We start from the raw sequence: 27559 nt of genomic DNA on the forward strand, positions 1-27559 counted from the left end.
ATGCAGAAAGGCCTGAAGAAATACTTCATCAACATGGACGAGTTCCTGTCCAGCGTCGGTCTGTACCGCAAGATGGTGGCGCGAGACGCCTCCAGCCTCTTCAGGGCGGTGTCCGAGCAGGTGAGGTCATGCTGAGGGGCTGTTGCCATGGAGACAGACCAGCTGGGTGGTGGTGGAGCAGTAATAGTTACTTTTCCTGGGTATTAGTTACTTTTACGATGTAGTAATTCAGTTACCAACTCGACTTTTCTCGAGTTTTGGGGTGAAGTAACTACTACTTTTAAAAGTAACGTAATTTGTCATATTTTACCTTTTTTTTTTTTTTTTTTAAAGTTACTTTTCCTGGTAATTAGTTCCTTTTAAGATGTAGTAATGTTGTTACTCTTTTGTGTAAAGTAACCAGTAACTATAACTCATTACTTTAAAAGTAACGTGATTTGACATATTTGAGCATTTTATTTTTTTTTAAAGTGACGTACCTACTAGTTACTTTTCCTGGTAATTAGTTACTTTTATGATGTAGTAATTCAGTTACCAACTCGACAACTTTTTTGGGTAAAGTAACTAGTAGCCTAACTATAACTCACTACTCTTTAAAAGTAACGTGGTTTGTCATAGTCAGAGCAGGTGAGGGGCGGTTGCCATGGAGACCGACCGGCTGGCTGTGGGTGTGTGTGTGCAGTGGTGGACAGTAATAGTTACTTTTCCTGGGTATTAGTTACTCTTACGATGTAGTAATTCAGTTACCAACTCGACTATTCTCGAGTTTTGGGGAAAGTAACTACTACTTTTTAAAAGTAATGTGATTTGTCATATTTGAGCAAAGTAACTAGTTACTTTTCTTGGTAATTAGTTACTTTTATGATTTAGTAATTCAGTTACTAACTCTGGTGCTACTTTTTGTGGAAAGTAGCCTAACTAGTAACTATAACTCATTACTTTTTTTAATATTTGAGCTTTTTTTTTTTTTTTAAGTAAAGCACTAGTTACTTCTGGCAATTAATTACTTTTACGATGTAGTGGCCTAATTACTTTTACTCTTGTTTATCTCTGTGTTTGTTTAATGGTTTTGGTTCGGGGTTGGTTGGCTCACACAAACCAACCCCAACATGCACTATACATATATTAAATGTGATAAAACATGATTTCATACAACAGTGCACTGAGTGAAGAAATGGGCACATGACTTCTGCAGTGAAATGGGCCACACAGCAGTGATTCTATAGAGGCCTTAATGTAAATAATCTGCTTCCACCCCACACAGCAAATCTAAAACACAGTGAGATGGAAATAAATAAAAATACAAAGAGGTGATATGCTATATTTAAGAATAAATTCTATGTTCATTGAATATTTTCTCTTTAGAAAAATAAAAAGCTCAAATAATTTACTGTTTAATGTTCTGTGTACGTGTTATCTTGTTCGTGGCCTTAAATGCTTAAACGCCTAAATGTTTTAGTGTTACACATGCAAATATATGCATGCATATACATGCTATCTTCTTAAATTTGAATATATTAGAATTACATTTACAATTTATTATTATATTGGTTGCTTCATCCATTCATTTTTACAGTGTGCCAACCAACCCCATGAAGTGTGCCAACCAACCCCGTGTCGGGGCTGGTTGGCACAAGTGCGCAGTATGATTTTATTCATAAATAAATAGATTTTAGAATGTAACTGTGGACACTGAAATGTGTTTAGTTAAAGCCGACACCTTAACCTTTCATTTAATGCTGGTGCTTTGAATATTCTCACATAAATGATGCCAGAGTGCTGTGGCAACCAGCCCCGGTCTCCCCTACTTGTTTACTCTTACTGCAGTAACATGTGGACTGAGCTACTTTTACTTGTAACAGAGTAGTATTTGTACTGGTGTTGAGTACTCTGTGTGTGTGTGTGTGTGTAGTTGTACTACTCGCAGCACTACCACCAGAGGATCCGCCAGGACTGCGCCAACCACATGAGAGCCAATAGGAGCAGCTTCGAGCCGGTGAGTCGCCATGACGACGTCACCACACGTCACGTCTCCGCCTCCAATACACACACACACACACTATGGACAGAGGATTTAACATTTAAAAGCTAAGTTTGACTCTCCAGAATTAACATTGTAGATACCAACAACGTCTTTCTGACTGGTCCTAACTACATTTTCAATAGTTGGATTTTTTTATTTATTCCAGATCTCTGTAATTCAGTTTTACCAACGTCATTTCTCCTAGTCAAAACTTAATTACAGATATCTGAACAGGGACATGTAGATATCTGTAATTGAGGTGAATTAAAGATATCTAGAACTAGAATTAGTACTAGTGGTAACTCAGTTACAGATATCTGTAATTCACCTAGTGGATATCTGCAACTGAACTGTAGATATCTGTAATGACAAACCCCATACACAACTGAATTACAGAGATCTGCAACACGTCCAGTCTGGCTGTTAAATGTTAAAATGGCTTGACACACACACACACACACACACACACACACACACACACACACACACACACACACACACACACACACACACACTCAGTCTGAGCTCTGTCTCTGTTGCAGTTTGTTGAAGGCTCCTTTGAGAAATACCTGGAGCGTCTGGAAGACCCCAAGGTGAGCTGACCTCTGACCTCTCAGGTGACGGGTGATTGACAGGTGTTTAAAGGAATAGTTCACCAAAAAAATGAAATGCAGTCATCATTGCCTCCCCCTCATGCTGATGAATACTCTGCAGTAGTTTTTTGTTCCTCAAACCTATTTTTTTTTTCTAGAAATTAAAAAAAATTTTTTTTGAGAAATGTTACTACTTTTTTCTAGAATTTTTTTTAACCACTTTTTTTTTTTACAGTTTTTGGAGAAATTGTTCCACATTAATTTCCCTACAATATTTGAATGTACTACAATATACTACAATACATTGACTAAAAAAGTAACGTTCTTCAGTCTCAGAACAAATATTTCTGGTGACTGCTTCAACATTTTGTCCAATGGAGGTCCGTGGTCTCAAGATGACCGTTGAGGAATAAAATACTACTCCACAGTATTCATCATCATGAGGCTGAATTTCATTTTTTTTTCTTTTTAGAAATGTTACCACTTTTTCTGAGCAATTTTACCAGATTAAAAAAAAAAAAAAATTGCAAAATTTTACCACTTTTTTTCTAGAATTTTTTCACTTTTTTTAATTGTTTAAATATTTTTCTTTCTTTTTTTTGTTGAAATTGTACCACTTTTTCCTAATTTTATCAGTCTCTTCTCAATTTTTCTGTTCTACTTTTTTTTTTAGATTTTTTTTTTTACCACTTTTCCTAGAATTTCTTTGACAAATTTGACCAGTTTCTTCTAGAATTTCTAAACCTTTTTTTAATTTTTTTTTTTTACCACTTTTCCTAGAATTTCTTTGACAAATTTGACCAGTTTCTTCTAGAATTTCTAAACCTTTTTTTAATTTTTTTTTTTTACCACTTTTTCTGAGAAATTTTACCAGATTTTTCTAAAAACAAAAATTTCTAAAATTTTACCACTTTTTTTCTAAAAACATTTCATTTTCTGGTGAACTGTTCCTTTAACAGGTTGACTAACAGGTGTTGTGTTTGCAGGAGACGGTGGGTCAGGTGGAGATCAAGGCTCTGAGTCAACTCTACAGGTGAGAGGCCGCACGCACACGCCCAACCGCCATCAGCTGGGTGGACGTTACCTTGGTTACCACTGTCTCTGTGTGTGTGTGTGTGTGTGTGCAGGCGTTGTTTCCTGATTTACCGTTACCCGGGGAAACCGGCCACCGTCATCTCAGAGGACGACTTCGTGGACAAGGTGAAGGAAACAAACAGGCTTCCAAGAATATTTGTCTCATTTCTAGTCAAAACTAATCTCTTTCCACTTAAAATAAGACTCATCACCTAAAAATGAACTTGTTTTTAGATCATTTTCACTTGTTTCAAACTAATTTTCACTTGAAATAAGTAGAAAAAAGTTTTTTGTGTTTGTAATAAGAAAGAAAAACTTGCTCCACTATCAGATTTTTCTACTTATTTCAAGTGAAAATCTGCTTGAAAGAAGTAAAAAGTGTCTAAAAACAAGCTGCTTTTTATGTGATGAGTCTGATTTTAAGTAGAATGAGATTAGTTTTGACTAGAAATAAGACAAATATTCTTGCTAAGATGTTTAAGAGTTTTTGCAGTGTGCTGCTCTCTGATTGGTCGGTTGGTAAGCCCGTGATGTGATTGGCCGGCACTGACTGACTGTGTTGTGTTGTGTTGCCAAGGTGATGCTGTGTTGCTCCATCAACGGTCACTATGACATCGTCTACCCGCGGAGCTACCCCGCCTCGGCCGCCGTGTGTCAGTGTGAGTGCTGCGTCCTGATTGGTCCGTCGGAGGCTCTGTGTGTGTGTCTGCTCTACACTCAGAGTCTCTGTGTGTGTGTGTGTGTGTGCGTGCAGCTCTCCTGTACGAGCTGCTCTACACGCGTGTGTTCGGCGTGGAGGAGGCGGAGCTCTGTCAGGCCATGGAGACCTTCAGGGTCGGCGGCCGTCGCTATAGAAACAGCCCGTCGGTGTGCAGCGACATCGACATCGGCTACGACACACCGGACGACCGAGGACACAGGTAGGTACACACACACACACACACACACACACACACACAGGTACACACACAGGTACACACACACACACACAGGTACACACACACAGGTACACACACACACACAGGTACGCCTTTTTTACATACAGAGAGTCCAGGTTTTGATAAATGTTAAAAATGCTAAAGACTAAAAATCGAGAGAATCAGCAATATCGTAGAATCGCAATTTAAATCGAATCGCCATCCAAAAAATCGTAGAAGAATCGAATCGGGAGAAAAGCGCATCGTCCCAGCCCTAGTTGACAAAACGTTTTATTATTTACTACTATATACTAGGCTATTTTTACTTTTACCACTTTTACCACTTTTTTTTTATTACATTTTTTATTTTACCACTTTTCCTAGAATTTCTTTGACAAATTTTATCATCTAAAATTTTTAAAACTTTTTTTTTTTTTTTTTACCACTTTTTCTGAGAAATTTTACCAGATTTTTCTAAAACCAAATGTTTCTAAAATTTTACCACTTTTTTTCAAAAAAGTATTAAACTTTTTTTTTTGTTTTTTTTGTGAGAATTTTTACCACTTTTTTCTAGAAATGTTTCAACTTTTTTGGAGAAATTGTACCACTTTTTTCCAGAAATTTCTCTATAATCTTTCAAAAATGTACGCCTAATTTAAACGTACATTGATTATGACTTTGTGACATGCCAGGCTACAAGATGAGACTGTTGTTCACTCATGACGGACAAATATGGACACATGTGCAAACACACACGTAATCTATGTACTGTACTGTCTAGAGCTAGACTTCAGCTCTGCTTACTACCTGTTGCCAACATGTTATATCGAATGTCATAAGTAAAATATGTTATATCAAAATGTAAAAAAACAGAAAAAAGCAAAAAGAAAAGAAAAGACTATGATATGATCTATATACTACTAATGCCGTAACATATTATGTCAAAATGTCATAAGTAAAAGAATGTTAAAAAAAAAAAAAAAAAAAAAAAAGGAGAAAAGATTATGATAAAGATTTTATTCTGTGGGTAATGGGGGCGGGACTAGATAAGCTTTTGCTTCTCCCGCTTTCCCTTTCGGCCATGTGCATTGTATTATTGAACTAAGATGAAGTGTGATGATGATGATTTAAATTGACATGCCCGAAATAAATAAATTGATTGATTGATTGATTATTTGTGTATTTCTGGTGTTTGCTTCAAAATGTTGTCCAATGGGGGTCCGTGGTCTAATTTGTGTCAATTGTTTGTTTCCTCTCACAGGGAGGAGGGGGAGACGGGTGGAGCTGAGGTAGATGACACCTGTGTGAGTGTGAGTGTGTGTGTGTGTATGTCTGTGTGTGTTTGTGTGTGTATGTACTGACCGTGTGTGTGTGTGTGTGTATGTACTGACCGTGTGTGTGTGCTTTAGCCTGCTGAAGCCCCGCCCCCCTCCAGACTGTCTCTGACCTACAAGGTGATGAAGTCTCTGGACGGAGACGTCTACAGGAACCTGGAGTTTGACGTGTGGCAGGACACCTGCAAGGGTAACACACACACACACACACACACACACACACACACACACACCAAACTAACTAATGCTACTGATACAGCTGTTAGATTTCATCACTGAGACCAACATTTATCTCCTAGAAATAATTTAACCAGCCGGTGGTAAACCTCTAAAAACCTGCGGGTAAGTTAATTAGCGATGGTTTTCTCCCCCGGGATGAGGACGGAGGTTGGCCGGCCGAGCAGCTCTGCAGACCGGCTGCTGCCTCTGTGATGTCCCGGTCGCTGCAGAGCTTCACTTCTCTGAAAAACATTGGAGCAAACTTCTAAACAGCCGTCCTTGGGTCACTTCACGAAGACTGAACCCAAAGAAACGACTGGAGCACTCGATACATGCAGATATTTAATAACAATACAGGTGCACAACACAAGCATGTATCGAGTGCTCCAGTCGTTTCTTTGGGTTCAGTCTTCGTGAAGTGACCCAAGTACACCTTCCTACCTGCTGGTCCTGTCTGAGAGCACCGATCTACCCGGCTGAAGCGCAAGAGCACCCTTCCTTTTCTAAACAGCCGTCGTTTGGATCAACTGGCCGTAGATTTGGGATCTAAACAGTTACTTTCTCACATGGAAACATATTAAAACTTAATAGTCTCCTTGTTGCTCCAGAAATGCGCTCTTGTTGTCGCCGCCATTTTGTTACGTAACGTATCTATGGTAACGGTTACGTCAGCTGGCTGAGCAGCTTTCAGATATCGGGGTACTGTGTTTACATGCTCCAGTATCCTGGTTTCTCTCGGAGTTCTCCAGGCAGAAAAATCAATCGTGATATGAGCTTATCCCGATTTCTGGAATCAGGAAATGGTGTTTACATGCACAAACACAAAAACGGGATAGCCTACTTAAAAAACCAGATTAAAACCGGGGTACTGAAGTACAAGTAAACACAGTCAGTGTAACTGTTATGACGGATGACATCACCATGAGGTCACTGAGATGATGTCACTAACAGCGGTCCTCTCTGTGCTCTGACAGAGATGCAGAAGACAGACTACATGGTGTTTGCAGGGAGGCAGTATTACCTGGGAGACAAGTGTCAGGTGAGAACAACACCTGGACCAGCATGTAGATCTCTATAGGAAGACGCTGCTGCTGCTGCTGACCAATCACCATAGATATAGATATATACTGACTAGATGGCGCCTTCTGCTTCTCAGCGTACGTCAACACGGCGGCCATCTTGGTGAGGGGTTTCTGACCATAGACATATAAACGTCTGACCAGCAGTCAGACCAGTCAGACCCTGTAGAACATGTTTCAGTGTATTGATGCATGTGGGTGTGTGTCTGAGTATGGAAGTGCATCTTTAATATATATATTTTTTAATTGTTGTATCATGAATATATAGGTCTGACATTTATAATAAACCAAACGGCTTGAAACTTGGTTGAATATTCAGTGAGTTGTGGTGATGTTAATGGTTGATAGTCCTCTAATGCAGGAAGTAGACCAAGATGGCCGCCGCGTTGACGTATTCCACTCAGTAGAGCTGCCTGGAAACGCGGCATCTAGTCAGTATATATATCTACGTCCAATGACACAGAGGCGTCTTCACACGGCCGCCATCTTGGCTCAGTCGCTCCCTCAGAGCTTTAAGCCTCTGGTTCATGTTCTGTTTGTTATGAAGGACAGAAACGCAGCTACGATGCTGATACCTAGGTACTATCACCAACCATTTACACCATGTACTTTTCTATCAAAGTAACACTCAAGTTACATTACGCAAATAGTTACAGTAATATATATATATATATACGGACAAAGTTTCACAGAGTTATGAAGAGTTTATAATGAACAAGATGGCCGCCTGCGGGTTACGTGCGGGTTACGTCCTTGTTACTGTGTCTCTGTGTGTGCGTCTGTGTGTGTGTGTGTGTGTGTGTGTGTGTGCGTCTGTCTGTGTGTCTGTCTGTCTGTCTGTCTGTCTATGTGTGTGTGTCCATCTGTCTGTGTGTGTGTGTTCAGGTACGTCTGGAGCCAAAGGGGAAGTACTATAACGCCTTCATCCAGGAAGTAGGAACTCACTCAGCAGCCGTCACCGTCTTCATCGAGGAGCTGGGAGAGAAGTAACTGACTAACTTTGACCTCAGGACCCCTCTGACCTTTGACTCTGTCTGAACTCTTTCCCTCCTCCTCCCTACATTGTGACTTCAGTCTAAAAGGGGCGGGGTCACAGTTTTGTTAGTATCCTAAAGGGGGCGGAGTTGGTCTCCTAAAAGGGGCGGAGTCACGGTTTTGTTAGTCTCCTAAAGGGGGCGGAGTCACAGTTTTGTTAGTCTCCTAAAAGGGGCGGAGTCACGGTTTTGTTAGTCTCCTAAAAGGGGCGGAGTCACAGTTTTGTTAGTCTCCTAAAGGGGGCGGAGTCACAGTTTTGTTAGTCTCCTAAAAGGGGCGGAGTCACAGTTTTGTTAGTCTCCTAAAGGGGGCGGAGTCACGGTTTTGTTAGTCTCCTAAAAGGGGCGGAGTCATGGTTTTGTTAGTCTCCTAAAAGGGGCGGAGTCACGGTTTTGTTAGTCTCCTAAAGGGGGCAGAGTCACGGTTTTGTTAGTCTCCTGAAGGGGCGGAGTTGGTCTCCTAAAAGGGGCGGAGTCACAGTTTTGTTAGTCTCCTAAAAGGGGCGGAGTCACAGTTTTGTTAGTCTCCTAAAAGGGGCGGAGTCATAGTTTTGTTAGTCTCCTAAAGGGGTGGAGTCACAGTTTTGTTAGTCTCCTAAAGGGGGCGGAGTCATGGTTTGTTAGTCTCCTAAAAGGGGCGGAGTCACCGTTTTGTTAGTCTCCTAAAGGGGGCGGAGTCATGGATTTGTTAGTCTCCTGAAGGGGCGGAGTTGGTCTCCTAAAAGGGGCGAAGTCACAGTTTTGTTAGTCTCCTAAAAGGGGCGGAGTCACAGTTTTGTTAGTCTCCTAAAGGGGGCGGAGTCATGGTTTGTTAGTCTCCTAAAAGGGGCGGAGTCACCGTTTTGTTAGTCTCCTAAAGGGGGCGGAGTCATGGTTTGTTAGTCTCCTAAAAGGGGCGGAGTCACAGTTTTGTTGGTCTCCTAAAAGGGGCGGAGTCACCGTTTTGTTAGTCTCCTAAAGGGGGCGGAGTCATGGTTTGTTAGTCTCCTAAAAGGGGCGGAGTCACAGTTTTGTTGGTCTCCTAAAAGGGGCGGAATCATGGTTTGTTAGTCTCCTGAAGGGGGCGGAGTCACGGAGAAGCCCATGTGACATGTATACAGGAAGCTGTATTGGTTTCTAACCTGTCTTTGCTCTGACCTCTGACCTCTGTTCTCTGTCCTCAGACACCTGGTTCCTCTGACCGACCTGAAGCCGGTGAATCCAGTTCCTGCCTGGAACGTCGCTGCTCCTGCCAGGAAAGGAGATCTGGGTCTGTTCACCTCTTGCTCCTCTTCCTCTCCTTCCTCTCCTCCTCTTCTCCTCCTCTTTTCTCCTCCTCCTCCCCCTCACCTCCTCCTCTCTCCTCCTCCAGACTCGGACATCCGTGGACAGCGACATCATCGCCACCGTTACTTCAGGAAGTCTCGGGGCAGCAGCGGCGTGAAGGGGGCGGAGCTACTGATGGTGGCCCCTCCCTCCTCCTACGGAGGCCCCGCCCCCTCCAGCAGCCTGCCCCCCCGCTTCCAGCCGGCCGGCCACCCCCGCCCCCCCCCTCCCCCCTCCCCCGGAGCGCTGACCTACGACCCCTACCCCCCCCCGCACCACCACCACCACCACCACCACGCCGGCCCCCCGGCCCGACCCCCCCGCTACGGAGCGCCCAGGTGGGACCGCCGCCCACCACGCGACATCACATGACCTTTTATAATTATAACCTTTATTTAACCAGGTTTGTCCCATTGAGATCCAAGAATGACAGCACATAGTTTCAACACATAGTCACATTAATTAAAGCAGAAGTAAGCTGAATATTTGTGTTAATCTAAGTCTTAAATAGTTGTATCTTACGACAGCAACCACTTCTATAGAGTGTTTGGTCTGAAACACGGGTCTGTCAGTCACTCTGCTCTGCTCTGAGCCCAGGAGAAAACTTTCCTTGTATCCTACAACCTTTATGCCGTTCTCTCTCCTCATTGGATAAAGGGGCGGTCCTCTCTGTGTGTGCAGCCAAGGGATGCGAGTGAATGTGGTGACGTAGGGACGAGGACTGTTATGGGGCGTTCAAGGCAATTCGTAACTCGTGTTTTTCCGACCTGTGAAGTGGTACCAGTTCGATCTGGTACGAGTTCACGGGTCAGAAGTTACGAGTGGCCGTTATAGTGACTTTTACAGGTAAAACAGGTCGGAGAAACACGAGTGGGTTGCCTGGAACGCTACAAAGTCGTAAGTTGTGACTTGAAGCTGTAATTTACGATTTCAAAAGCCTGCCTGGACAACAATTTAATTTTCAAAATTAGTTAAAAGAATTTACAAGATTAGTCAAACATTTGCAGAGCTCCTGAAGCCTGGATGTGATGGGATTTATCATGGACTTGAATACATTCAGAGAAACTAGACTTTGGAGTTTGAGCTCTGACTGCAAACTGCTCCATGTTCTCGGAGCAGAGAATCTAAAAGCTTTCTTCCTCATTTCTGTTCTCACCTTAGGAACAGTAAAATGACAAAAGTCCTGAGAGCGCAGACTGTAGAGACTGTTAGTCAAGATTAGAAGGGATGATAAATAAGATGGAATCATCTGAAGAACGGCCTTGTAAATCAGCACATACCAACGGTCAAGCCTGTGCACATATAAAGATGGCCTGTTTACTTTACTGTATAAAACACAATGATGAGTTAGAGCTCCACAGTTTGTAATAAACCTCAGAGCACCATGATACACACTATCCAGCATGTGGAGGCGTTGACCTCATCTGACACACTGATGCTAAGGAGCTCTCCTCTGTGTGTGTGTCTGTCTGTGTGTGTGTGTCTGTGTGTGTGTCATGGATTGTGGTCAGAAGCTCCACCCGTTTCGTGAACCGTCACCTGATTGGTCCACAGCTGACCTATTATCACCCTGGAAGAAGATATTACCATGACTACGAGAACTACGCCTTCAGGTCACGGTAACCGTCATTATCATCATCATCATCATTGATCATCACTGAGAATAGAGCGACTCAGAGGAAACAGGAAGTAGCCAATAGAGAGCAGCCAATAGAGAGCAGCCAATAGAGAGCAGGCAGTAGAGCAGCCAATAGAGGGGAGCCAATAGAGAGCAGCCAATAGAGAGCAGGCAGTAGAGCAGCCAATAGAGGGGAGCCAATAGAGAGCAGCCAATAGAGAGCAGCCAGTAGAGAGCGGCCAATAGAGAGCGGCCAATAGAGAGCGGCCAGTAGAGAGCGGCCAGTAGAGAGCAACCAATAGAGAGCAGCCAATAGGGAGCAGCTAATAGAGCAGCCAATAGAGAGCGGCCAATAGAGAGCGACCAATAGAGCAGCCAATAGAGAGCGGCCAATATAGAGCGGCCAATAGCGCAGCCAATAGAGAGCAGCCAATAGAGAGCGGCCAATATAGAGTGGCCAATAGAAAGGAGCCAATAGGGAGCAGCCAATAGAGAGCAGCCAGTAGAGAGCGGCCAATATAGAGCGGCCAATAGCGCAGCCAATAGAGAGCGGCCAATATAGAGCAGCCAATAGAGAGCAGCCAATAGAGAGCAGCCAATAGAGAGCAGCCAATAGGGAGCAGCCAATATAGAGCAGCCAATATAGAGCAGCCAATAGGGAGCAGCCAGTAGGGAGCAGCCAATAGAGAGCAGCCAATAGAGAGCAGCCAGTAGAGAGCAGCCAATAGAGAGCAGCCAATAGAGAGCAGCTAATAGAGCAGCCAATAGAGAGCGGCCAATAGAGAGCGGCCAATAGAGAGCGGCCAATAGAGAGCGGCCAGTAGAGAGCGGCCAATAGAGCAGCCAATAGAGAGCAGCCAATAGAGAGCAGCCAATAGGGAGCAGCCAATAGAGAGCAGCCAATAGGGAGCAGCCAATAGAGAGCAGCCAATAGGGAGCAGCCAATAGAGAGCAGCCAATAGGGAGCAGCCAATAGAGAGCAGCCAATAGAGAGCAGCTAATAGAGCAGCTAATAGAGCAGCCAATAGAGAGCGGCCAATAGAGAGCGGCCAATAGAGAGCGGCCAATATAGAGCGGCTAATAGAGCGGCCAATAGCGCAGCCAATATAGAGCAGCCAATAGGGAGCAGCCAGTAGGGAGCAGCCAATAGAGGTCAGCCAATAGAGCAGCCAATAGAGAGGAGCCAATATAGAGCAGCCGATAGAGAGCAGGCAGTAGAGCAGCCAATAGAGGGGAGCCAATAGAGAGCAGCCAGTAGAGAGCAGCCAGTAGAGAGCGGCCAATAGAGAGCGGCCAGTAGAGAGCAGCCAATAGAGCAGCCAATAGAGAGCAGCCAATAGAGCAGCCAATAGAGAGCAGCCAATAGAGAGCAGCCAATAGAGAGCGGCCAATAGAGAGCGGCCAATAGCGCAGCCAATAGAGAGCAGCCAATAGAGAGCGGCCAATAGAGAGCGACCAATAGAGCAGCCAATAGAGAGCAGCCAATAGAGAGCGGCCAATAGAGAGCGACCAATAGAGCAGCCAATAGAGAGCAGCCAATAGAGAGCGGCCAATATAGAGTGGCCAATAGAAAGGAGCCAATAGGGAGCAGCCAATTGAGAGCAGCCAATAGAGAGCGGCCAATATAGAGTGGCCAATAGAAAGGAGCCAATAGAGAGCAGCCAGTAGAGAGCGGCCAATATAGAGTGGCCAATAGAAAGGAGCCAATTGAGAGCAGCCAGTAGAGAGCAGCCAATAGAGCAGCCAATAGAGAGCAGCCAATAGAGAGCAGCCAATAGAGCAGCCAATAGAGAGCAGCCAATAGAGCAGCCAATGGAGAGCAGCCAATAGAGAGCAGCCAATAGAGAGCAGCCAATAGAGCAGCCAATAGAGCAGCCAATAGAGAGCAGCCAATAGAGCAGCCAGTAGAGAGCAGCCAGTAGAGAGCAGCCAATAGAGAGCAGCCAATAGAGAGCGGCCAATATAGAGCAGCCAATAGAGAGCAGCCCCTAGAGAGCGGCCAATATAGAGCAGCCAATAGAGAGCAGCCAATAGAGCAGCCAATAGAGAGCAGCCAATAGAGCAGCCAGTAGAGAGCAGCCAGTAGAGAGCAGCCAATAGAGAGCAGCCAATAGAGAGCGGCCAATATAGAGCAGCCAATAGAGAGCAGCCCCTAGAGAGCGGCCAATATAGAGCAGCCAATAGAGAGCAGCCAGTAGAGAGCAGCCAATTGATAGCTTTCATGTGACGTCACGGCCCGTATGGAACGCCCCCCTGGCGGTCAAAACAATCCACTTCCCCGCTGTCCGCGGATTAGGACAAGGCAGAAAAACACACACTGCTCCCTGCTGCTTCAAAAATACCGGTGTTATGGCCCAACTGGTGTCTGATTTAACTGGTTACCGTACCGAACAACAGCTGTGCTGCACTTCCGTCCGCAGATTTGTCACAAATTCACAAATAAAGCCGCAGTTCACATGTTACTGCAGCCAATATGCGTCTGTGAGTGAACCTGTTCCGCCAATCTACAGTCAGTCAGCGCCACACTACTCTCACTAGTCTGCACAACACTGCACACTATGACAAAGCCTGTCATGTTAAAGTTACGAACTAATGGAAAACACTCTGAAAATACGCTAAACAACACCGGTCATCCTCCTCGCCGCGCCGCGGTCGGTCCCGACCCCCGTTACCGTGTCGCTGCCGCCGCGGGCGGTGCTGTTGCCGTGTCCGGTGGCGGCGGTCCCGCCGGGTTACCATCGCCGCCGCCGCCGCCGGTCCTGCTGCTATCGGACCGCTGTCATCGTTGCCGTCGGTAGCGGTCAGGTAGCGGTGCGTAAAGCTCCGGAGGGTAAAGGGGGGGCAGCTGGTCACCGTGCAGCCCAGCTAAGGGCTCTGGTTTGTGGGTGAGAGGGAGCAGGGAGCCTGGGCTTAGTGGGCTGGAGCTCAGCTGTGGAGCTCAGCGGAGCTGCGGTACCAGGACGGTGTTCCCACACAGGAAAGTTACAGGTACATTTCTACCACTTCAATGAGTTCAGAAACATTATTTTAAGATAAAAAAAAAAACTACAAAATGGGGGCTTTAATCAGAAACCAGTTGAGCCATAACACCGGAGGTATTGGTTGCAAGCGGTGGAGGATGATGGATTCTCCACCAGGTAATAAACATCGTCCAACTGGAGCTTCGGCAGGGAACTGGTCATTTTAAACAGCTCGTATACAGCAGCTGGTGTTGAATATGGGTCACAAGTGCCCAAAACTTCAAAGTTGTTTTTATATCTTTCTTTCTCGGCCGCTGACAGACGATTTAAGTCATTACTCGGTTGTTTGTCCATAGAAAGTCCATTGCGGGGCCACTTTGGAATGTTGCTTTTTGACCGCCAGGTCCCTGGGAAGTGACGTCAGTGAAAGCTATCAATAGAGAGCAGCCAATAGAGAGCAGCCAGTAGAGAGCAGCCAATAGAGAGCAGCCAGTAGAGAGCAGCCAATAGAGAGCAGCCAGTAGAGAGCAGCCAATAGATGCTCTTGATGTTTTATACAGGTAGAGGTCAGAGGTCAGAGAGTTTTATCATGACACGGTTCAATCAGAACAGAAATAAAACTTTGACGTGGAGGTTTTTATTAGAACGGCGGTGGCATGGCGAGCGTTACTTCCTGCTTCCTCTGAGGCTCTCTCTCTATTGGTCAAGCCGGTGAGGAGGAAGTGAGTGTCAGACAGTCCTGTGGTTGTGATTGGTTCAGGCGGAGCCGCCGGCAGCTGGTCGCCGCCCTCAACAAGGAGTTCAGCTTCACGCCGGACACGGGGGAGGAGCCTCCTGACCTCGACGCCGCCATCGCCTACTACCAGCTGGACGAGGCCGGGGACGCCGTCTTCCCCCCGATGCCGGTGAAGAACAACTTCTCTAGGGCTGCGTTGTAAATCTCCTCCTATCATCTATAGTGTGTTCTCCATTTTGTAGTGTTGTTCGAATTCTCCGTTCTTAATTTCATCCACTATGTAGTGCACTGCAAAACACCCACCGCAAAATTGAGTGAACAAGCGATGTACACTACTTTCTACTCCCGTATGTATCCCACAATGCAATGCGGTCGTGTTTTGCCAGAGAAGAAGAGCAGCAAGCTAATTAGCATGTTAGCTAGGATTTCTTTAGGTTATTTAGCAGTAAACTCCTCAGACGTATTTGCCTTGGCTCCGTTTGCCTGAGCAGCAGGAGTTGGGCAGCAGCATCCCAACAATAACAGGCAGCATTAAATCAGTCTAATAAAGAAACTGTAGTAGAATATGGAGGAAGTACCAGCTAACGAGATAAGCTAATAGCCACAGCTAACGAGCTAAGCTAATAGACCCTTTCAGAGAGTATAGAGAGCCTAAGCGGAAGCAGGAAGTAACGGCGCCATGGGACCTCAACTCTGAAAAACTCGCCATTCAAATGAATGAGACTGAAAATTTTATTTCGTGATCCGATTGAATTGCGCCATGAGAAAAAAATATGTCCTCTACCTGTTTAAAACATCACGTTTCATGAAGAGAAATCAGCCGTTTATCGTAAAACGGCAACAGAAGAATGTATTTTGTGTAAAGACCGCTCCATGGACTACAGATCTGTGTCCCACAGAAAATACGTCACCAACTGACACGGGAAAGGGCGGCATGTGGTGTGTGACGTCACCTACGCGACTTGTAGTCTTTCTGCTTACAGATTCTTCTGAATTTTATTCTACAATAGCTTTACAACAAACTGCTGATTTCTCGGGATGAAACGTGATGTTTTAAACAGGTAGAGGACATATTTTTTTCTCATGGCACAATTCAAACGGATCACGAAATAAAACTTTCAGTCCCGTTCATTTGAATGGTGAGTTTTTCAGAGTTGAGGTCCCATGGTGACCGTTACTTCCTGCTTCCGCTTAGGCTCTCTATAAACAAAGACAGGTGTGGCTCATTAGAAAACGCTCTGCTACACTAAATTGAATGGAGCCTTAATTAGTATCCTTGGTAACACCTGTCTTTGTTTATACTCTCTGAAAGGGTCTATAGCCACAACAGTAGTCGACCAAACCAAACTAACGATATTTCAACAGTTTATTGTCTGAGAAACACAACCACACAGAATCACATCCTCAAATGTTCCCACAAGTGTCGGTTTTTCTTATTTTATTTTTATGTGTCTGGTTTGTTTCATACATCCATGGTTTGTTTACATGATTCTTGGCGCGTCAGCTGACGCAACCACGTTCAGAAAATGACTGTGTAGTGTCCGAATTCTCCTCCCGTCGTTCCCTACATCGTCTACATGATGTAGTGGAGAGGGAGGGAGTGGATGATTTAAAACACAGCCTAGGTGTTCTCAGTCAGTTGAAGGTAGCTGAAGTGTTAGCTGAAGGTAGTTGAAGTGTCAGTTGAAGGTAGTTGGTTAGTTGAAGCGTCAGCTGAAGGTAGTTGAAGCGTCAGCTGAAGGTAGTTGAAGTGTCAGTTGAAGGTAGTTGGTTAGTTGAAGCGTCAGCTGAAGGTAGTTGAAGCGTCAGCTGAAGGTAGTTGAAGTGTCAGTTGAAGGTAGTTGAAGCGTCAGCTGAAGGTAGTTGAAGTGTCAGTTGAAGGTAGTTGAAGCGTCAGCTGAAGGTAGTTGAAGTGTCAGTTGAAGGTAGTTGAAGGTAGTTGGTTAGTTGAAGCGTCAGCTGAAGGTAGTTGAAGCGTCAGCTGAAGGTAGTTGAAGTGTCAGTTGAAGGTAGTTGGTTAGTTGAAGCGTCAGCTGAAGGTAGTTGAAGTGTCAGTTGAAGGTAGTTGAAGGTAGTTGGTTAGTTGAAGCGTCAGCTGAAGGTAGTTGAAGGTAGTTGAAGTGTCAGTTGAAGGTAGTTGAAGCGTCAGCTGAAGGTAGTTGAAGTGTCAGTTGAAGGTAGTTGAAGGTAGTTGGTTAGTTGAAGCGTCAGCTGAAGGTAGTTGAAGTGTCAGTTGAAGGTAGTTGAAGGTAGTTGGTTAGTTGAAGCGTCAGCTGAAGGTAGTTGAAGGTAGTTGAAGTGTCAGTTGAAGGTAGTTGAAGTGTCAGTTGAAGGTAGTTGAAGGTAGTTGAAGCGTCAGCTGAAGGTAGTTGAAGTGTCAGTTGAAGGTAGTTGAAGGTAGTTGAAGTGTCAGTTGAAGGTAGTTGAAGCGTCAGCTGAAGGTAGTTGAAGTGTCAGCTGAAGGTAGTTGAAGGTAGTTGAAGCGTCAGCTGAAGGTAGTTGAAGTGTCAGTTGAAGGTAGTTGAAGTGTCAGTTGAAGGTAGTTGAAGCGTCAGCTGAAGGTAGTTGAAGAGTCAGTTGAAGGTAGTTGAAGGTAGTTGAAGGTAGTTGAAGTGTCAGTTGAAGGTAGTTGAAGTGTCAGTTGAAGGTAGTTGAAGGTAGTTGAAGTGTCAGTTGAAGGTAGTTGAAGCGTCAGCTGAAGGTAGTTGAAGAGTCAGTTGAAGGTAGTTGAAGGTAGTTGAAGGTAGTTGAAGAGTCAGTTGAAGGTAGTTGAAGTGTCAGTTGAAGGTAGTTGAAGTGTCAGTTGAAGGTAGTTGAAGTGTCAGCTGAAGGTAGTTGAAGTGTCAGTTGAAGGTAGTTGAAGGTAGTTGAAGTGTCAGTTGAAGGTAGTTGAAGCGTCAGCTGAAGGTAGTTGAAGTGTCAGTTGAAGGTAGTTGAAGGTAGTTGAAGGTAGTTGAAGTGTCAGTTGAAGGTAGTTGAAGGTAGTTGAAGGTAGTTGAAGAGTCAGTTGAAGGTAGTTGAAGGTAGTTGAAGGTAGTTGAAGTGTCAGTTGAAGGTAGTTGAAGTGTCAGTTGAAGGTAGTTGAAGTGTCAGCTGAAGGTAGTTGAAGAGTCAGCTGAAGGTAGTTGAAGTGTCAGTTGAAGGTAGTTGAAGGTAGTTGAAGTGTCAGTTGAAGGTAGTTGAAGTGTCAGTTGAAGGTAGTTGAAGTGTCAGCTGAAGGTAGTTGAAGGTAGTTGAAGGTGGTTGAAGTGTCAGTTGAAGGTAGTTGAAGTGTCAGTTGAAGGTAGTTAAAGTGTCAGTTGAAGGTAGTTGAAGTGTCAGCTGAAGGTAGTTGAAGTGTCAGTTGAAGGTAGTTGAAGTGTCAGTTGAAGGTAGTTGAAGTGTCAGCTGAAGGTAGTTGAAGAGTCAGCTGAAGGTAGTTGAAGTGTCAGTTGAAGGTAGTTGAAGGTAGTTGAAGGTAGTTGAAGTGTCAGTTGAAGGTAGTTGAAGTGTCAGTTGAAGGTAGTTGAAGTGTCAGCTGAAGGTAGTTGAAGTGTCAGTTGAAGGTAGTTGAAGGTAGTTGAAGGTAGTTGAAGTGTCAGTTGAAGGTAGTTGAAGAGTCAGTTGAAGGTAGTTGAAGTGTCAGCTGAAGGTAGTTGAAGGTAGTTGAAGGTAGTTGAAGTGTCAGTTGAAGGTAGTTGAAGGTAGTTGAAGGTAGTTGAAGGTAGTTGAAGTGTCAGTTGAAGGTAGTTGAAGTGTCAGTTGAAGGTAGTTGAAGTGTCAGCTGAAGGTAGTTGAAGTGTCAGTTGAAGGTAGTTGAAGTGTCAGTTGAAGGTAGTTGAAGTGTCAGCTGAAGGTAGTTGAAGTGTCAGTTGAAGGTAGTTGAAGAGTCAGCTGAAGGTAGTTGAAGTGTCAGTTGAAGGTAGTTGAAGGTAGTTGAAGTGTCAGTTGAAGGTAGTTGAAGTGTCAGTTGAAGGTAGTTGAAGTGTCAGCTGAAGGTAGTTGAAGTGTCAGTTGAAGGTAGTTGAAGGTAGTTGAAGTGTCAGTTGAAGGTAGTTGAAGCGTCAGCTGAAGGTAGTTGAAGTGTCAGTTGAAGGTAGTTGAAGGTAGTTGAAGGTAGTTGAAGTGTCAGTTGAAGGTAGTTGAAGTGTCAGCTGAAGGTAGTTGAAGTGTCAGCTGAAGGTAGTTGAAGTGTCAGTTGAAGGTAGTTGAAGGTAGTTGAAGGTAGTTGAAGTGTCAGTTGAAGGTAGTTGAAGCGTCAGCTGAAGGTAGTTGAAGTGTCAGTTGAAGGTAGTTGAAGCGTCAGCTGAAGGTAGTTGAAGTGTCAGTTGAAGGTAGTTGAAGGTAGTTGAAGTGTCAGTTGAAGGTAGTTGAAGTGTCAGTTGAAGGTAGTTGAAGTGTCAGCTGAAGGTAGTTGAAGGTAGTTGAAGCGTCAGCTGAAGGTAGTTGAAGTGTCAGTTGAAGGTAGTTGAAGGTAGTTGAAGGTAGTTGAAGTGTCAGTTGAAGGTAGTTGAAGCGTCAGCTGAAGGTAGTTGAAGTGTCAGTTGAAGGTAGTTGAAGTGTCAGCTGAAGGTAGTTGAAGTGTCAGTTGAAGGTAGTTGAAGGTAGTTGAAGGTAGTTGAAGTGTCAGTTGAAGGTAGTTGAAGTGTCAGTTGAAGGTAGTTGAAGTGTCAGCTGAAGGTAGTTGAAGTGTCAGCTGAAGGTAGTTGAAGTGTCAGTTGAAGGTAGTTGAAGCGTCAGCTGAAGGTAGTTGAAGTGTCAGTTGAAGGTAGTTGAAGCGTCAGCTGAAGGTAGTTGAAGTGTCAGTTGAAGGTAGTTGAAGGTAGTTGAAGTGTCAGTTGAAGGTAGTTGAAGTGTCAGTTGAAGGTAGTTGAAGTGTCAGCTGAAGGTAGTTGAAGGTAGTTGAAGCGTCAGCTGAAGGTAGTTGAAGTGTCAGTTGAAGGTAGTTGAAGGTAGTTGAAGGTAGTTGAAGTGTCAGTTGAAGGTAGTTGAAGAGTCAGCTGAAGGTAGTTGAAGTGTCAGTTGAAGGTAGTTGAAGGTAGTTGAAGTGTCAGTTGAAGGTAGTTGAAGTGTCAGTTGAAGGTAGTTGAAGTGTCAGTTGAAGGTAGTTGAAGAGTCAGCTGAAGGTAGTTGAAGTGTCAGTTGAAGGTAGTTGAAGGTAGTTGAAGTGTCAGTTGAAGGTAGTTGAAGTGTCAGTTGAAGGTAGTTGAAGTGTCAGCTGAAGGTAGTTGAAGTGTCAGTTGAAGGTAGTTGAAGGTAGTTGAAGGTAGTTGAAGTGTCAGTTGAAGGTAGTTGAAGTGTCAGCTAAAGTCCACCAGATGTTCTGTAGGTGATACAGTTGTTGATACAGGTGTTTCCATGGTAACAGGGTCAGGCTGTGGCCCCTCCCCCCAGCATCAATGCCCCGCCCCCCGGCTCCTCCTACAGGCCCCTCCCCCCCGTCCCCCCACCTGGAAACACCCCCGTGTCCTCGGAGGAGGAGCAGGAGGACACCAGCACCGTGGAGGACCAGGGTGAGTCACCGACCAATCAGGCTTTTAAAGGATAATTTCCGTTTTTTACAATCTGGACCTTATTTCTAGCATAAAATACGATCATTTCCTCAGCCAGATAACTTTGGTGTCATTACAAGTCGTTTTGACTAAATTAGCCCCAGTGGAGTATATCCGTATAATGCGAGAACATGGGGCAGCGCAATGCAGCCTCTAAATAACACATTATCTGCAGAGAAACTCCTTCATTTCACCAATATTTAGTTCTGATAGGCTAGTGCTATTCCCCTCTGAGTCCGGGGTTAGCTGTTATCAACATCCGGGGTCTGTAGGTTGACCTACTGACCTCTGACCTGGATGATGTCATCTCTGAGCTTGTTGCTAGCGCTAATGCTACGGTTGGTTTCTGCGTGTTTCTGACTTGTCAGAACAAAATGAGCAGCTGGATGAAGTTCAGCTTCCACAGGCTTCCTCTCCTCAACCTGGACTCACTAAAGCTCCGGCTAGTTGAGATAAAAATGGACCCGAACGCCGAAGCAGAATGATTATTATCAGAATGAGCCGCGCGGCGCTCAGAGATGACATCATCCAGGTGAGAGGTCAGCAGGTCAACCTACAGACCCCGGATGTTGATAACAGCTAACCCCGGACTCAGAGGGGAATAGCACTAGCCTATCACAACTAAATCTTGGTGAAATGAAGGAGTTTCTCTGCAGATAATGTGTTATTTAGAGGCTGCATTCTGCTGCCCTGTAGACTCCATTATACGGATATACGCGCCTCTCGGCTGGAGCTCATTTCATCACAACCACTTGTAATGACACCAAAGTTATCTGGGGGAGGAAATGATCAGAGTTTATGATAGAAATAAGGTCCAGGTTGTAAAAAACTGAAATTTTGGACCAGCAGGCTTTTATTCTGGAGGAGTTGTTGGTCTTATTGTGGTGCTTCCTGTGTGTCTCAGGTGAGTATACGGAGGAGTTCGTCTACACCCGGGGTGAGTGGCGCCGGCTGCAGCAGGAAGCGTCTCCATGGCGACAGCATCTGGTGACTGTGACTCTGCCTGTTTCAGATCAGAGCTACCAGACCTCGAGCGTCTACGGCTCCACTGACCCCGCCCCCAACCAGGTAACTCACCTGGTGCATTCTGGGTAAAAACTCATGTTCTGTTGTCTGTTTGCTGCTGCTGCTGCTGCTGCTCGTCGTTACCATGGTGACGGCGGTCGTCATGGTCGACACACAGGTAACGGTCAGGTGATCGGTGACGTCAGAGATGAAGTCATTTTGTTTTCTCTTATTGTGAAAGGACGAACAGGAAGTAGGAGCGGCCGACTCTCCACCGAGACCAGACCTGAACTACAACTACACACAGCAGGTACACACACACACACACACACACACACACAGAAACACACACACACACAGAAACACACACACACACGCACACACTAGTGACTTCACCATTATAGATTTTCTTGGTGCGATTATTGTCAGAGGAATAATCACGGTGTTACGATTATTATGCATCAATAAATTTTACAACACTATTAATGTGTAAAATCAAATATAGTCAAAAGTACTACTCAACTACGCTACTCAAATGTACTACAGCGTGTATTATCCACTGTATTTGTATTATTGCATAGTATTCAGTATATTTTCTCCTATTCTAAGGCCTGAGCAGGGACAGAGACTGACCGTTAGCTGAAGCTAGACGTCTTTATGCATCGCATTTTCCTTTTTCTGTGGCAATGTTGTATGTATCGTCCCTGTTAAATAGACATTAAAATAAAATATAATTACATTACTCATTGTTTACACAAAATATTTCAAGTATCTATTAATATATATGACGAATTATTATTAACCCCCCAGGGGAAATGTTTGAAATATTCAGGTCATAAATTGTCATCTATACCAAATGTTTGTGTTTATTTTGCTTTTTTTTTATTATTAAAAATGACACTAATATTTAAATTCCTACCAATTCAATGTTATGTTAGATAAATGGACCAGTATCTGAGCATTTACCTTTATTTTAGTGCAACATCTGCCAATGAGGTTCCAACATCAAATTTTTGTGAAAGTGACGGTATTTAGGAACCTTTACGATTAATTAATTGTGGGGTTTAATACCACGATTAATAGTGAAAACAAGAAATCGCGACATCCCTAACACACACGCAGTCAACAGGCTTTGATTCTCTGTGTGTTTCAGGTGGTGAAGCCGTTGGCCGTCATCTCCTCTTCACCTTCCTCCTCCTCCTCCTCCTCCCCCTCCTCTCCTTCATCACACGTACCTGCAGCTGCTCACATGCCCCCACCGGTACACACACAGCCACGCTCAGGTACGCACACACACACATACACACACACACACACACACACACACACACACACACACACACACACACACACACACACACACACACACACACACACACACACAGTTACATCTTCAGTCTGATTAAAACCTGTTCAGTAATCCTGTGAATATTCTCATTTGTCCAGGTCATAGTATTTCAAAGGAGGTTAAATGTAAAGCAACTGGACTTAGTTATTTGTCTAGAAGACGTTTCACCTTCATCAGTTCATGTAGCATCTGACCAGGCTGGGACTGGTCCAACTATCTGGTGTAGAGACCCAGGTATTTAACCTCTTGTGTGGGCGTTCACAAGGCTGATGATGTCACTGGTTCCCTTTGTGCTCCAAGTGCCAACGACAGTCGTTTAAGTGACTGTCTTTGGTGGAAAGTTGGTTTGGACTTCGTTAGTGCCCTATGTTGTTATAACGACAGTCGTTGGAGTCACAGGTTGAAACCAACTTTCCACCAAAGACAGTCACTTAAACGACTGATGCTACATGAACTGATGAAGCCTCTTGGATGAAGGTGAAACGTCTTCCTGGACAAATAACTAAGTCCAGTTGCTTTCTATTTAACCTCCTTTGGGGACGACCTGTTCATGAAGCTTCTTTGGCCTGAATGTTGTTGTAGTTTGAGTTGAGTTGATCTGTTCAGTCATTTTGAAAATAAAAACCAGGAGTTAAAATGTAGTGATGATAACATCCTGATCTTGTCTCCAGTTGCCATGACGGTGCCGGCCTCCTCCTCCTGGTTGGTCAACGAGCTCGGGGAGCCGCTCTGCACCGTGGTGGCTCCGCCCCCTTACTCCTACGACCCCAACGGCAGCGACCTGCCCCGAGGTCAGAGGTCAACACCCAGCTGTCTGTCTGGTCGAGCTGCTGCTAGCCCCGCCCCCTGACCCCTGTGTAACCGTGTGTGTGTGTGTGTGTGTGTGTGTGTGTGTGTGTGTGTGTGTGTGTGTAGACTGCAGAGTGCTCCAGTATTACTTCAACTTGGGCGTCCAGGTGAGTGTTTATGTTTATTAAAGACTCCCATTACTCTTATTATAATACAATACATATTTTCATTAATACGTTGACATACATATTAAAATACATTACACACACACACACACACAAACATCTCAACACAAGACAGAGAAACAATCTCACAACACAATTCATAATACACTGACATAGACACTCAGTCTAGACTACGAGAACACAAAGACACTTGCTCAAAAGACAGTTGTAAAGACAAAAACAAAGAAAGGCACTGCAGCCAACATTATGGAGCACAGCATCCTCCTTTAATGAATATCTTGTACCAAAAACAATACACTTTGTTCTTCCTTTGTTTAGAACTAATTTATTCCTTCTCATCCATTTTTCTGTTAAATATAATTCCTCATTTAAAGTTTTAGTTAGTTTAGCAGGTGTATTTGCGGACGTATAAATAGTAGAGTCATTGGCATACATAGGTTGTGTCCTAAACCCCTCCCTCCTCCCTCCTCCCTCCTCCCTCCTCCCTACTCACTATATAGTGAATTCAATATAGTGACTCACTGGTCAAATAAAAAAACACTTTCAGACACTACTCCGCCGCAGTTAATTACGTATTACGTCTCTACTACGTCTCTACTTCATTTATTTGGTAGCTACACCGGTCACTACTGCATTTATTTGGTAGCTACACCGGTCACTACTTCATTTATTTGGTAGCTACACCGGTCACTACTGCATTTATTTGGTAGCTACACCGGTCACTACTGCAGTTATTTGGTAGCTACACCGGTCACTACTGCAGTTATTTGGTAGCTACACCGGTCACTACTGCAGTTATTTGGTAGCTACACCGGTCACTACTGCATTTATTTGGTAGCTACACCGGTCACTACTGCAGTTATTTGGTAGCTACACCGGTCACTACTGCATTTATTTGGTAGCTACACCGGTCACTACTGCATTTATTTGGTAGCTACACCGGTCACTACTGCATTTATTTGGTAGCTACACCGGTCACTACTGCAGTTATTTGGTAGCTACACCGGTCACTACTTCATTTATTTGGTAGCTACACCGGTCACTACTTCATTTATTTGGTAGCTACACCGGTCACTACTTCATTTATTTGGTAGCTACACCGGTCACTACTGCATTTATTTGGTAGCTACACCGGTCACTACTGCATTTATTTGGTAGCTACACCGGTCACTACTGCATTTATTTGGTAGCTACACCGGTCGCTCTGGGCCGCTGTGGTAACGGCCATCCATGACCGCAATGCATGATGGGATAGCTTCCATCCATTGGATGTTCACTACATTTGGCGGTGAATTGTGGGATAGATTCAGTCACTATATAGTGAACATTAATAATCACTAAACATTCAGACACCACTACAACATGGCCTGGTCACGATATAGTGAGTAGGGGGGGATTTCGGACACAGCCATAGTGTGTAAACAGGAAGTCAGACAGCAGCATGTTTAACCTTTGACCCCCCACAGTGGTACCATCAGAGCTGCTGGCAGCAGCAGCAGCAGCAGCAGACCTACCCCCCCCCCTCCTCACCGGAGGCCCCCTACACCTACCAGCACTACCCCTCCTACCTGAGCCAGGAGCCGCTGCACGGTAAGAGCTACGCAGCCTCTGATTGGCTCCTGCAGGTCTACACGTTGTGACCAAGGCAAGGCATCTTTATTTATATAGCGCATTTCATACCAATGAAACTCAATGTGCTTTACATAAAGACAAAACAGAATAAAAACAAACACTAAAAACAGAGTTAAAAACAAGAGCAAATAAAAGTAAGTAATGGACATGAATGTGTTAGTTATTTGGCCCCTGTTGCTGCTTGCGGCTTTGTGTCTTCTTGACCATAAGTCAATTAATGTTGAGCTCATTTACGTATTTAAAATTAATTTTCAAAGAAACTTGAAATACAGAAATTTTCATGTAAAATTTTATTGTGTGATTGTGGTAGGAGTAAAGGAAGAAAATAAGCCTATTCAGGTGTATTTTGGGCATATTCCATTAGTGTATTGCTCATTTGCATATTCAAATTCATTTTCAAAGAAACTTGTAATACAAAAAATGTTACATTTCATGGATACTTTCATTGTGTAAAGTTTCATTGTGGTAGCAGTAAAGGAAAAAAATAGCCCCATTGGGGTGTATTGTATTGGCACCATAGACTTTATACAGTAAATCAATGTTGGATTGATGAGAATTAAACATATTTCCCCAACTAGGATTTCTTAGGACTTTTAGTATGTTGTTCTGGACACCTCATAGAAATCATGTATGGTGAAAAACATTCTGTTACAATTAGTCTGTCGGAAAACGCTATTTTGCCTGGACTAATAATTTGAAATTTTTGTCCAGGGGTAAAAATTGAAAAAGGCTGAAGGGTCATCTGAGGGTTAATTTACTCAGAAGAGGGACAGTTATTTGGTCATTTGGTTAATTAGATCATCATCGATAGATAATGATAATGGTCCCCCCCCCTCCAGGTGCCCCCCCCCAGTCCTACCCAGAATCCTCCAGGGCCGGAGATGGACAGACGGACGGACACGGCAGCGGTCGGTGACTCACTCAGAGTAGAGCAGTGTAAAAGAGAGTAAGGACAGCATTGGTCCAATGGCAGCGCCTCCTGGTGGAGGAATATGGGTTTTGCAAAAGCGCCCAAGAATGACATCTCTGCATTGTTGGTGAATGAGCAGTGTGGTGTTTTCAATAATTTAAGGACATTTATAGATCACCCACGTTAATAGCATCATTGATGATCCTTTACAGATAAACATTAACACATAGGCCAGTAAAAAATAATTTAAAAAACAGTTGTCTACATGAATGTTTCAATCTTCATTTTGTAATAAACAAATTATAAGTATAATCTGATATGACCAAGACACCTAAAAACAAAAACACGGCCGTTTTCATCAATTTACCAGCAAGTGGGCAACACACTTACATTGGAGTGAATGGGTTTTCTGGGCGCTGTTGCAATACCCATATCCTGCCACTAGGGGCGCTAAACCCTTAAACCCTTAAACCCTTAAACCCTTAAACCCTTACACCCTTAAACCCTTAAACCCTTAAACCCTTACACCCTTAAACCCTTAAACCCTTAAACCCTTAAACCCTTACACCCTTACACCCTTAAACCCTTAAACCCTTAAACCCTTAAACCCTTACACCCTTACACCCTTAAACCCTTAAACCCTTAAACCCTTACCACGGGAGTCAATGGAAGTGTCCTTACTCTCTTTTACAGCTCTAACTCAGATCAACTCATCTTCATGTTCAGTCTCGTTGCTTCATGACTTGTGTCTCCTCCCCCCCCCTCCACAGGCCCCTCCCCCTCCATGGAAGGCCCCTCCCCCTCCTCCAGCGGCCCCGCCCCCCACGGCGGCGCCACGCTCCTCTACCCGGAGCAGCAGCCCCTGCCCCCGCCCCCTCCCCCGATGCTCCACCTGCCGTACGAAGCTCCGCCCCCTCCGGCCCCCCCCTCCTACCTGTCCTCCGCCCCCCACCACCTGCCCCCCCCCCACCACCACTCCTCCTCCTACCACTGCCTCCCCTCCGCCGGCCACTGGGGGGCGCTGCAGCCCGGAGGCCACGCCCCCCGGCTCTACTGCCCCGCCCCTAGCCCCGCCCCCCACGTGGTCGGCTACATCACGGCGCCGCCCCCCCACCACGCCGCCACGCACTACCTCCCCCCCGCCATCTGAACGCCCGTCAGCGTCTCTCATTAGCATTAGCATACAGCTAACGGCGGGAAAACCTCGTAGATCCAGAGTTATGAGAAAATAAAAAATAAAAATTATGATTTAAATAAATTATTAAAA

The 27559-nt window shown here is 44.6% G+C and overlaps 1 protein-coding gene across 1 annotated transcript; it reads left to right on the forward strand.

Annotated features, from left to right (window-relative positions):
• Nucleotides 1-27442, forward strand: alg13 (ALG13 UDP-N-acetylglucosaminyltransferase subunit; the record flags this gene model as incomplete). The annotated part of the gene is made up of 25 exons (XM_083982982.1): nucleotides 1-120; nucleotides 1913-1996; nucleotides 2566-2616; nucleotides 3603-3649; nucleotides 3744-3816; nucleotides 4268-4349; nucleotides 4445-4610; nucleotides 5869-5896; nucleotides 6017-6131; nucleotides 7135-7199; nucleotides 8125-8225; nucleotides 9437-9522; nucleotides 9625-9916; nucleotides 11090-11197; nucleotides 14917-15061; nucleotides 20240-20384; nucleotides 21328-21360; nucleotides 21436-21491; nucleotides 21670-21738; nucleotides 22582-22711; nucleotides 23448-23567; nucleotides 23692-23732; nucleotides 25217-25340; nucleotides 26222-26294; nucleotides 27103-27442. The coding sequence occupies 25 exons, from the start codon at nucleotides 1-3 to the stop codon at nucleotides 27440-27442; spliced, it is 2694 nt and encodes an 897-aa protein (XP_083839108.1).
• Nucleotides 27443-27559: the final 117 nt, after the last annotated feature.

This window comes from Trachurus trachurus (genome assembly GCF_905171665.1).
Source record: "Trachurus trachurus genome assembly, chromosome: 1".
Lineage (NCBI taxonomy): Eukaryota > Metazoa > Chordata > Actinopteri > Carangiformes > Carangidae > Trachurus > Trachurus trachurus.